Source organism: Corvus moneduloides, chromosome 14 (genome assembly GCF_009650955.1).
Source record: "Corvus moneduloides isolate bCorMon1 chromosome 14, bCorMon1.pri, whole genome shotgun sequence".
Classification (NCBI taxonomy): Eukaryota; Metazoa; Chordata; class Aves; order Passeriformes; family Corvidae; genus Corvus; species Corvus moneduloides.
Genome location: NC_045489.1, coordinates 12,199,835 through 12,212,279, shown reverse-complemented (window position 1 = coordinate 12,212,279; position 12,445 = coordinate 12,199,835). Strand labels below are relative to the sequence as shown.

Sequence of the window (12,445 nt, the reverse complement as noted above, 5' to 3'; positions counted from 1 at the left end):
CCCTGGGGTTTGAGAGGCCTGGGATGTTAACGTTCCTCTGCACCCATCTGTGTGGCACCCGAGATTCGTGATTTCCCTGCAAAACTACACAGATCTTTGGATGCAATAGGGACCTGCAGCCAGAGCAAGGGCTGTTTGTCCTTCTCTTCCCTGGCATGCAGTCACAAGGCATAGGACTAGTAAGAAGGGTCTGCATTATGTGATCATACTCATCAAAGCATAGAGGATTATTTAACAATGCCCAAGCCTGTGTTAATAATTCTTAAAAGAATATTGGTTTTGCCCTGTGATGAATGGAATGCCAGGTTTCCCTATGCTCAGCAGAAAAGCTTTGTCAGGGTAGTAGCATTGCTACAGGACAAAAAAAGAGGTGTTCAGACTGAAGCCAGTCCATTGGTAGTGCATGTGTGGGGTGAGTTTGAGTGTCTCAGAGCTTATTCAAGCTTTTGAGTAGTTTATTTCTGTTTGTGAAAGAAACAGAAGAAAAATTTGAACAACCTGACTTCTCTTTCTTCCTCTAGTATAAAATAGAGAAAATGGTATTGCTGATCCAAAAATTAAATCTCTCTGTTTGGCACAATGATCCATTGGGACGTAACAGTTTTTTGGGAGAGATTGAAATTGACTTGGCCAGCTGGGACTGGAGCAACAGGAAACTCAACTGGTACCCACTGAAGCCCCGGGTAAGTGTGTCTCAGCTGCAGTCCTGCTTTCTAGCCCAGCCCTGAAGCCTTGAGGGTGGCAAAAGTCCTTCCTGACTCCTTTAAGGTCTTTGGGTGTGGTGGAGCAGAACAACCTGAACTGTACTAGGGAGCAACCCCTGGAACCTTAGTGCAGTTTAGTGCTTGGAACAATGGCCTTCTTGGGTCTGTTTTGGTGACTGATCTGTAGGGACACTTTCATAAATGCAACCTGACACTAATCACAGCAACTCTGACATGACTTTGCCATTCTCTCCACTCACATGAAGACCATCCATCAAAAACAGACAGCAGAGTACTAGGTGAAGCAGCTGACATGCCTTGAGAGGTAAATACCCAGGTGCCACTGTTTGTAAAGTCTGTACAGCTTCCTGCATGCTTCTGGATTCACAGGTCTGATTTGAGATCTCTTTTAAGCAAATAGAGGACATTAATCTTTCAGAACCAAGATGCTTAATTATATCCAGCTGGACATGTCTGGAAGGGCAGCCTTATACTCTGGATCCTCAGGCTTTTGGTTCTGAGAGACTGAGTTTGAGAACAAACCCACAGAGAAAGGAGCTGCCCTAAGAACGGGCTGCTCCAGCCGTGGAAAATCAGAGTTTGTCCATTTGTGCTCCTCCACGGAAGTGAAAAGCTGTTTGCCTTGCTGTGTTTCACAATCCTTCGTTTAGTCAGTCATAACTCTTTCTGTTTCAGAGCCTTTCTGCTGTTAATGGTGTGGATCATCGAGGAGTGATGAGTTTGTCCATTAAGTATGTGCCCCCTGGAAGCCTAGGTAAATGTGGTTCATGCATTAAGGACTACTGCCCATGTGCAAACACACACCTTGCAATGCCTCATCTGCTTAGGGGCTGCTTGAAGAGCAATCTCATTAGAGCAAGATCTTAGACATCAGCACAAAGGCACAACCAGCAGTGTTTGACAGCACTGTTTGCAGCCTACATCTGTTTTTCACATCTGGGTTTACTGGGAAAGTGTTGGGGAGAGAGGAGGGGCTCAACAACTTCCAACTCATCAGCTGTTATGAGCATGTGGGCACTGTAGGGTGCTGTGATGTGGTAGGAGCAGCACCGAACCCATGTTACTGTGGGGCAGACACGAGGTTGGGTTGGCTCAGCAGTTCCTTCTCTTTTCCTGTCTGATGCAGCACTGGCAGGTTGTGTCAGGAGCCTCTGCAGCTGCAGGAGTGACAGGGCTGGCTGCAGTGCTGAGACCTGCAGGGAGGGGCAGTGAGCACAGAGGAGCCATGAGGGTCCCACAGGTCCCTGCAGAGCAGGCCTGTCATTTTGGGAGCTATGGCTCTGAGTGGCACGACAGCTTTTCTCATCTCCTAAATGGCAGGGCCCAAGAATCCTCCCTCTGGCGAAGTTCACATTTGGGTCAAAGATGTCAAGGACCTGCTGCAGTTGCGTCCATCTGGAGTTGACTCCTTTGTGAAGTGGTGAGTGCATGAGCACAGTGCTGCTCCTGCTCTGTGCCCACACAAAGGGCTGTGTTTCCTTCCCTGTTCTCAGGCTCACCAAGCTGTGCCTCCATACTGGAAAGCCTTTGTGTTGCACTGGGAGAACTGTAGGGGAGAATTGCCCTTGTTATTCACCTGTGGCCAAACTAGGAAAATCCTTGCTGTGATAAAGCTCTTGGTCAATGTTCAATGCTTCATACTGTGTTTTTTCTCCTCTCAAAGCTATGTGCTGCCAGACACCAGTAAGAAGAGCTACCAAAAGACCCGAGTCATAAAGAGAGACACAAACCCTGTTTTCAATCACACCATTGTGTATGATGGCTTTCATACTGAGGATCTGAAGGATGCATGTGTTGAACTCACTGTGTGGGATCATGAAAAGCTTACCAACCATTTCCTTGGAGGAATCAGGCTGGGCCTTGGGACGGGTGAGTATTTTCCTTTATATTAACTCAATACTGTTACCATGGTGCTGAGCCACAAGGTAAAGTGGGAAGTTACAGAGTGTTTTCCTGTTGGGGAGATAGCAGGAATGGGGTTTCTCAGTAACTGGTACCTGCACTATGTCCTGGAGGGATGGCCCTGGTACCATGTTAACAACCCTCTGTTCCCACGTTTTCTGCCAACATCACATCTGAGGTCTGGCAAAACTCAAGAATCTCCTTGGGTCCCTCAGAGAGTTTTCCTGCTGTTACAGGAAAACAGGCTGCATGACAAACCAACCTTACGTTGGTGCTCCTCCCAGGGAAGAGTGCTCAGGGACAGACTGGAATGTCACACGGGACAGCACCCCCTGGTGACTGTCCAGCCTTGAAGTGCTCTCTGAGAGATCTCAGTGTTGCAGTCAAGGATAAGTGTTCTTTGGGGGACAAGGCTCATGGTAGCTTGCAGGTGCACCTGTGGCTATTGGATTTGCCTGTGCATTCTCTGTTTTCAACCTCTAACCTCACCAGGAGGGTTGGGAGCTCTCCAGAGGGAAGGGGCAAGAACTGTAAGATATAAAAATACCAAACCCAAGATTAGCTGTGATCTAAATTTAGACTTTTTTAATCTCATTGACAAGTGATTGGCACCTGAAAATTTGGTTGAATTGAAATTGATGTACACACTTTTCTGCTATGGTATGTTTGATTCCTATAGAAATGAAACGAGAATTTTGAGAACAAGAGAATTTACTCTACCTTGTCCACAAGAAAATCTTTTAAGGGGAAAACCAAACCTTTAAGACCTTCTTTACCATTCAAAATGATGCAGAAAGGGCTTGAGCCCAATATTGCTTTCCTTGGCAGGTTGTGTTTAGGGTTCTTGCATTTTATGGTTTTTGCATTGACTTCATTCTGAACTCTGGTGTTGAATGGACATTGGCAGAAGAACAGGAGGTGCTCAGGGTGCAACTTGCTGAGGGGGAGTCAGCAGCTTTTATGTTAAGACACTGCCTGCAGCAGTTACATCCAATTGAGTATTTTTGCACAGGGTGGGAACTCTTTGTGTAGCTCTCCAAGTTTTCTCATTCTTTTCAGGTTTGAGCTATGGCATCTCTGTGGACTGGATGGATTCCACACAGGAGGAGGTGGCCTTTTGGCAGGAGATGATGCTGGCTGCCAATGAATGGATCGAGGGATTGCTACCACTGCGCTCACTGGCAGGGAGGAAGAAACTGAAATAACCCATCGTTGGTGCCATAGAAATGCCCAGTGTTCATTAGAATTGGGAAACTTCCTGCACCAGGGAGAAAGAGACCATCCACAGGGCTGCAAGTGTCAGGGTGATAAGGCAATTAATGGGCATCACCTTGGAGGTGTTCATGTTAAATACTAATCCACTGACGGAGGACATGGAAGATGCCAAACTGATGCTATACGTGATTCTGACCAAGAAGAAACTTAATTTGCCTTTTTGTTTAATCATTTATGTATTCAGTATATTTGAATTCCATTAAGCTCTGGGAGCATTAGCAGAAGGAAAAGGAGATACGGATACTTTTATTTTTTTACTGTTTCTTGTGCCATTTTTTTCCTCGCAGAGATGCAGTTGTACTGAAGCAGCAGCGTGGTATTATTCATACTCCCTGCAAGGGGTACACTTTGTACTTGGTGTACAATTGCTCCAAGTCACCAGCACAGTTTGAGAACGGGAGCTTTGCATTTGTCACTGGTGGTAACACCTCTTTAACATGAGGAAAACTGAGTTCCAAGGTGCATATAAAGAAAGAGAGGACTATTTGCAGCACAAATGAAGCAACCTGAGGAGGATGGCAATGAGGAATTCAGTATATTAATTTCTTTCTGCTTTAATCTGAAAGAGTGCAAGGATGGTCTTACAGCTAGTGGGATTTTGCAAGCAGGGGCTGTTTTCCTGGCTTTCCCGCAGGCTTCCTCAGTGACCTCAGGCAAGTTTCTTTGTGAGAGTTTGAGTGCAATATAAACTAAAGTGTTTGCCCAAATGTGAAATATGGTTACATTGCTAATGTGCCTAATCACACCTCTGCAATGCCTTGTGTGCAACACATTTCAGTATGAACTAATGAGGTAGGGGACGTTCACACGTTAGCCTGGCACCATGGGTCAGGGATGAAAGGTGAAAACCACGCTGGAACACAGAAGATACTGGGAGCTGCTGGGAGAGGTGAGTAGGGAGTGAGTGAATGTGAAGGGAGTGCAGAGCTGCGGTTTCCTGGGGGCCTCCTACCTCTGCCTCCCCTGCTGCCCCTCTAGTGTCCCTTTCACCTGATGCCTGTTAGTGAGTTGTCTGTGCCTGGAATTTCCCTTTTGCCAGTAGCTTGCAAAAAACCTTTGCATCTGGCACATTGACTCTGGTGGAGTGGTGAATACATTTTGAATTGCAGCTTTGTAATTTCTATTTTGGATGTACATATTGTGATTAAATAGAATGTTTTTCTTTAGTCATCAATTTGTCTTCTTGTACCTATTTTTATCATGCTCTAAATAACAAAAAAGCAAGCAAAAGAGGTGTTAAATTTTATTGTGTCATAATGAAGTGGTTTTGCCAAAGGGCAAGTGAAATGTTATGAAGAAATATTTTTTATAACTATCCCAATTTAGATTTTGGCTCTCTGATTATTCTGATATTCTTCTTTAATGAATTGATTTTATTTAACTCAAGCCTAGTGAATTTTCAGCTTAGCAAAGATGGTTGTAAATAAATTAATGGGAAAATGTACACTTGGAGTAACAAGACTTTTTCTTTAAATGGAAACATTTGGGAGATAATCAGCAGCTTTCATGGGAAAAAATAAAGAATTAAAGTGGTTCTGCAGTTGGAAAAAGACAATGCTTGGAAATGTACCAGACATGGTAATAAAAGCACTAAGAGAGAGTCCATAGAGCAACAGATTTAAGCAGTGACTGTCTAATGAAGGAGCTGATACATCTGTAACATGTCAGCCCAAAAATACTTTGAATGGGCTCCAGCCTGACATGTTTTGTTCACCAAGATTTGGTCATTTATTACCTTTGTGGGATAAAATAACAATACTGGGCCTAAGTTGAGAGTGTTAAAAATATTATCTTTAGCTTAGGTGCTGAACATGTGAGTATTTATACATTTGTATAACTTACCTACTCCTCCTCCTACTGGGTGAGGAGCCCTGGTCATAGGGTGGGTGGTGGCTTGTGGCAGTGAAGTTGCCCATGGGAGTGCTTCTTTCTTCCTGGGTGCTTCCCTGTCCGCAGGGATTGGGATATTCCTGGGGGCAGAATTTCTGCTGTGGCTGGGAAAGTGGTTGGTAACACCAGGGGCTCTGCCTCAGACAGGTCCAGGTCTCTTCCCGGTGGGTTCAGCTGATTCCTCTCCGTCATGAAAGTGGAGTTAACCCACCTCCTCCTCCTCATGCAGCATTAATACATGGCAATGTTGCCAAAAGTGCTGTTTGCATCAATGCAGCTGGAAATGGTTCTGTTGGTGGTTCAGAAAATTAACATCTTTTTCATTTGTGGTGCCAGTAAGGGGAGAAAAAGGGGGTCAGTGGGCCAGTTCATCCCAGCAGAGTTACTTTTATGAACGTGGCACGGGACTTTGTGAGACTATTCTTGTATTCAGATTCCACTGAGGATTTTTTGTTAATCTTTTGCTGGCTTGTTTGTTTAAATTAAGCCCTGATTAACTTAAGAAGCTTTCTTTGGCATTTAATAGTTTATCAAAGTAAAAGATTACACTGCCAAACCACACACACTTGTGTCCCACAGCTGATTCTGAGGCAGTAAAATTTGCTATTCTCTCTGTGTTTCACTTACTGCACAGAAAGCACTTTATCATAAAATGATTTAAGGCACATTTATTGCCAGTGTCCTGTGGAGGAGCAGAGGATCTTGTGGGTATAAGGTTAGTGGCCTGTTTGCATGTGGTTTATGATGCTGACATTTGTTGTCAGCTGAACCTAACTGAGACTCTGGCCTGTAGGTGTGTGCTGATGGCAACAAGAGTGGGGTTGTAACTATCTGATTTATAAAACTTTTTATTGGAACTCTTCCAGGATTAAAAAAAAGAAAGGAGAAAAAGCAAAATTCTAGAAAGTATTTCTGCCTCCTCAGGCAAATATAATGTGTGGCCATCAAAATTATTCATGTCAGAAAGTATTCGTGTCAGGTATCAGAAGCTAATGAAAATAGTTTAGAAGCTAACTAAAGAAGAGAAAGAAAGAATTGTTGAACCTTGAATGAGTGCCTCAGTGGAGATGGAAAGAAGTGGCTGAATTAATTATCCATTACTAAGTATTTGCCTAGCTTTATCCTTCATCAAGGTGGGGAAAAAAATTGAAGTACTGTAGAGATTTGGAGATTAAAAAAAACGCTGGCTAAATAAACCCTTGTAATAATGTGATCTGTTGAAATTTTAAAATGCTGTATTTTTGCAGGCTTGTTAAGTTGAAAAATGTATCAAATAGGCTGGTGCTTCAAAAACTGAATAAATACATTTCTGGGCCTGATAACTAAGCATGAGCATATTCAGCACCTGGTTTGATTATTTGTTTTAGTTGTCTGGTTTGTACTTAAAGATGTTTCATGGCTCAATCCTTTTTCTTTTCTGCCTCCTTACTTTGTACCCCTCAGGTGTTAGAGGGGATGCCTGGGAGCAGATGTCACTCTGAGCACTGTCACAGAGGTTGCCAGCAGAAACTGGGAAGCTCACTGTGAAGCCCCATGCAAGATCAGTGCTTGCACAGGTGCACGGGACGTGTTCCTGGAGCTCCCAGCAACATTGCTGCTGCACGAGATCCACTGACCACTAGAGAGCCCTTGAAACAGAAATCCCTTCCCATGGGGTCAGCCAGGAGCAGCCACTGCTTCCCAGGGGGCTGCATTTTTTGGGAGGTTCCTGGTAGTGGTGGCTCTGCCACAAGGAACAGCTCTGCCAGGGGGAAGTTTGTGGGGCTGCAGGAGGGCTCAGGTGTTTAGGGACAGCAGGACCAGCTCCTGGCCTGTCCGGAGCAGGAGATGGCTGATTTGGAGCAATGAGGTTTGAGCAACAGTGGGCAACTCCAGAGTGGCCATTCCCACTTTTGGGGTGTTTGCCACCTTCACCCACGCTTCTGAACATGTTGGCTGGTTGGAAGGTGCAAAAATTGAGCATCAGTCTCCAGAAGGCCCATGGAGAAATTACTATAAATGGTTTATATGAGATTTTCTTCTGAGAGAGGGATGGGAATGATGGAGAGCTGGATATATCTCCTTCAGGAGCCCTACAGGAGACTGGCAGCCCCAAACCAACCTCCTTTTCATTTTGCATTAATTTCCCATTCACTCAGCTTAAATACCTCATCTCAGATAGTAAAGTCTGAATGAAGGGTGAAGCTGTCAGCCGGCAGCAGCATCCTAGAAGGAGTGGAAAAACACAAACAGGAGCAGGAGCTGAGCTTGCTAGGTTTGCTGGTCTCACCAGGTTCATGCTCAAGGGCTCCAGTAAATATTCCTGCTGGAAAGGGGCTGATGTTACTTGCCCTGCAAGTGACCTGAAATATGTGCTCGCTTAAGCAGGCAGATACTTGCTTTTTAAAATGTTGTAAAATCATATTATGGTTGAACTTGTCTCTGGGCTGTGGCAATTCAGCCTCTGTTGTGGACCCAAACTAGCTAAACCAGCCCTGCTTTAGGTTCCTGTAGGAGGAGAGGAAGGAATCCTGTGCATGAAGGCATTTCTCTGGATTAGTTTTCCCTTTTTTCCAGGACTGCCATCAGGGTTTAGTGAATTACTTGGCATCCTGTATATTAAAAATGGAAACTATACAACACCACAGAGCCACAAGTCCTACCCCCTGCAGCACCTTAAAGACCCCACAACTAATCCTCAACAGGCCTGGCAGTTTCTGATGAAAAGGCACGTGTTCAGCAGTGCTGGCAGAGCGACTGCTGTGTTTGGCCTTTTCTCTACAGACCAGCCTGTGCTGCTGCTAAACTGGAGATGCTACCAGCAGGAACAGAAATCAGATTTCATGTATCTAACAACCCATAATACCATTATAGTAGTTGTTAAAAATCCAAAGTAGCTCTTGAGCTGTAAGCAAGCAGTCTGAGCTTTGGACTCAGAGGGGAAGCCAGGGAGCTGTTTTCTGGCAGTGTAAGTAGCTCAGACACCCACTTTATAGCAAGAAAAATCACAGTAACCTCTTTCCCTTCCCTCCTCTCTCTCTCCCACTCACCATTACTAATTTATCCTGATCGTAATGGCTTCTATTTGCTCTAAGCAGATCCTGTTCCCTTCCTGGGAAGAACAGCTACAAGGACATAATATTCCCAGTGGAGGATCTGTGCTAGGATTCAGGCAGAGTCGGCCAGATACAATGATCTCTAGATGGGAGGCCCCCTTTTCAATCAGCCAGCCCAAGACCATTTTAATGTGATCGTAATCTGAAATAAGACACCAGGAGCTGCATCTGGAGTGAGCCCTCCCGTGGTAATGAGCTGATGTTTAATTTATTGTCACAGGGAAACGTCTTGAAAATGTTTTATGTCTCTTCAAAATGCCCAGCTGACTTGCTTGTATATGCCTGCTTTTAGGGCTGGAGGCTGTGTCATGGGTGCTAAGTGGCACCAGAGGGTGGCTCTGCCACTTGCAGGGATGCAGGGACAACCTCATCCTCTGTACACATCCACCCATGTGGGTCACACTGGATGAGAGTTTCATTTTCCCTGGTCGTTCCGGCTGCAGGGCAAATGCTAACGCTGCTCTGGAGCACTGATACTGATTCAAGAGGGTTCTCTGGTTATTTCTGAAGTTTCTCTGCATTTGTGTCTCTCTCACATTCTCCCATTGTCATGGATCCTGGCTGGCTTTGCAGCCCTGTCTCTGTGCCGTTGTTAAGCTCCTTGTGAGGAGGCAGAGCCTCCTGCTCAGGAGATGGGGCAACTGAAGCTGTCTGAAGTCGGGCAGCTACTCTGTGCTGGGCCCTTTGTTCCTCTGCGGCCAAGGGAGAGACAAGTGGTGGTGGAGGACGGTTCCTCCCATCAAGCTGAGTGGGATAAATAGCTCTCAAGGTATTCCTGCCTCTCTCAGCTGCGTACAGATGGATCCTGGGCACCTAGTGTGAGAGAGCCATTTAGGTAATGGGTTCCTATATTGATGGGGGTCCATTAATGGGACAGCCAGCATCACTCAGCCAGGACTCTCTTTATCAAGCCCGTGTCTGCTTTACTCTTTTTGTTTTGATTCCAGGGTGACAGTGGGGAACCAGTGGCAGCTCTGCAGGATGCCACCCCTGGAGCCCCAGCCAGCATGCCTGGAGCTGCCTTGGTGGGCAGGGCTCACTCCCTTATGCACTAGAAGCATTTTGCCGACAGGGGCGTGTTTGGGGAGGGAGAACAGACAAGTTTCCTGGGGACAGGGGCTGCCAGTCTGCCAGAGAACTCCACCTCTCCAAAAGGCAATTTAGCCCAGCCAAAAGCCAAGGTGGGACAGAAGCTACACCGTGTGCCTCCTGGCATTCAGCCATCTGCTCTCCTCTCTTGCTACTGCTCCTGGAGGCTCTAAGGCTGTCACCTCGTCACAAAGCCCTAAATTATGCTCCCAGTGCCTGCTGTCAGCTGGGCTGTCAGTTCCAGAGCACTGTGTGGTGCCCTTGACTTTACGCTTGTCTGCACCACCCTGACTAACTGTGGGCATCGTATAAATAATAAACACTAATTCGCCTTAATACCTTCCCTCGGTGCTGGGTTTTACAGCAACACAGTCAGGCATAGGTCATGGGTGCAATCACATCCCTGTCAACAGTGTAATCTGTCTCCATGTCACATCTGGACAGGCCTAATTTAACAGGGATGTTTTTTAGAACTAGCTAATAAATTGAGTGCTCCATGTGGTTACCCAGCCCTCCCATCACCCTGGTGTGTGGCTCGTGACTGTTTTCAGTGACTGGTCTCTGGCCTGTTTGGTCATGGAGGGACTTAGGGCTCTGCTTGGGTGCAGTTTATCTCTGCCACAACCAGCAGCTCCACTGTGAGTGTGGCTGGGATATAATACCTGCAAGGGCCAGGGATGACAGCATGTGGATGTGGGTGCTCCAGTTCACAGAGTGTTGTGATCACTGCACATCCCAGGCTGGGGCACAGACATGGGCTGCCTCACAGAGCTCCCATGCAGCCAGACCCGCAGCGAGGGATTGTGGCTGATTGATTGTTTTTTGTATCCTTGGAAACTGAAAGGGCATTAAAATTGCATGGTGTGTGCAGTGCTGATGCATTCTGCTCCTTGTAGTGCAGCTTTGGGCTTGGAGATGGCTTCAGCCTCCAGCCGAGGGCTGTAAAGGGCACTGGTACAGGAGAAAAGTTAAGCTACTACTGACCACCAAACTATTTAGAGGGAATCCAACCAAGGCCAGGTTGGATAGGCCTTTGAGCAAGTTGGTTTAGTGGAAGGTGGCCCTGCACATGGCAGGGGTTTGGAACTGGATGAACTTTAATGTCCCTTCCAACCCAAACCATTCTATGACTCTGTGAAGTACCTCTGTGAATTGCAGTGCTGAGGTCCAGGAGGGTATCTGGCTCTGAGACATCCCTGACCATGGCTCAGTACCTTCTCTGTTTTGTTTCTCACAGCAGAGCTCCTGCCCAAGAGGAGTTCCACCCCAGCCATAGGGACTGTTGAGGCTGGGGCCAGGCCCCAACGAGGAGCTCCTGCCACTTGGAGCATGCATAGCAATCACCACCCACCAGCCTGAGGAACAGGGCTTGCAAAAAGCTCAAGTATCTGCTTAGGGCTTCATCCTCTAACACTAAAAGGGAATGAATATAATCTCTCTGGGATAGAGACTACAGGGAGCACAGGGAAGCATGGGAGTCATTCTCCAGCCTTTGCCTCATTTTGTCTCAGCTTTTATGCCTTAAAATAAATTTACTAAATAAGAAACACTTGCTCCAGTGGCTGATGTGTGGATGTTTGTCACCTAGTGCAAGGTGTGCACAAAGCCCTTGGGCAGGGCTGTCACCCATGTGTCACCCTACACAGGGTGTAGGGCAGTGCTGCCAACAGAGGAGCTCCCCTTGGCTTCCCAACACAGTGCTGGCTGCTGGACTGGACCCTGTTTATGGAGTCCCACAGGTGCTGCCAGCAGGTGGGAGACCTCTGGGACCAGCCATGCCCTCACCTGTGCTCAGGTGGCTCTCAGGCAGCTCCCCAGCACTACCAGCTCTGAGGGGAAAGGAGCTTCTCTGGAATCATCCCCAGGCCCATGGGAAGGAGTGCTGAAGGGTTGTCCCCAGTCCGGGGCTACCATCAGCCCACAGGGGCTGCTCCCAGTGCTGCCATCAGTGCACACACTCCCACAGTGTCTCACCAGCACCTGCCATCCTGTCCTCAGCCAACAAACCTCCTTTTGCATCGAATCTGGGTTACTATCTCTCAGACACCAGATTTTCCATTTTCTAAAACGGTACCAGAACAAAGGCTCTCCCAGGATCTCATTTGCTCCTACTTTCTCACTTGCTGCTAATTAATACCGTGGCTTCCTAGTCACGCAGCCAGTGTTCATCTTTATGCATGTGCTCAGAGAGGATGAACATAGTATCTGCATCACGGGGTCCTGCAGGTTGATTTGCTGGGGAAGACAGGTCCCTGATGCTCCAGGAATTCCTCTAGCTATGACAGGATCTGCTGGGCACCTTGGTGGTCTCCTCAGCTCTGCACAGCCCTGCAAGTCAAGGTGCTCTGGCTGCTCCCTGTCAAAGCTCACTCTGATGGCAGGAAATGTCCACTGTCACTGCCTTGAGCTGCTCCTGGAGATGCTGCTGGTGGGTGACTTGCAGGGTGTTACTGAGTGCCCTGTGCCTGC

General features: G+C 46.9%; 1 protein-coding gene across 5 annotated transcripts in view; it reads left to right on the top strand.

Annotated features, from left to right (window-relative positions):
- LOC116450924 (synaptotagmin-like protein 2) overlaps positions 1–7,124 on the top strand; it is a 36,783-nt gene extending 29,659 nt beyond the window's left edge. For 4 of the 5 annotated variants that reach the window (XM_032123911.1, XM_032123909.1, XM_032123910.1 and 1 more), the window contains 5 exons: positions 522–683; positions 1,401–1,479; positions 2,046–2,145; positions 2,389–2,594; positions 3,687–7,124. In XM_032123911.1, the coding sequence (XP_031979802.1) occupies positions 522–683; positions 1,401–1,479; positions 2,046–2,145; positions 2,389–2,594; positions 3,687–3,832 (693 nt within the window). In that variant the 3' untranslated portion in view covers positions 3,833–7,124. Of the gene's footprint in view, positions 1–521; positions 684–1,400; positions 1,480–2,045; positions 2,146–2,388; positions 2,595–3,686 lie in introns of those variants that run through there. The other variant, XM_032123912.1, reaches the window with a different exon arrangement.
- Positions 7,125–12,445: the final 5,321 nt, after the last annotated feature.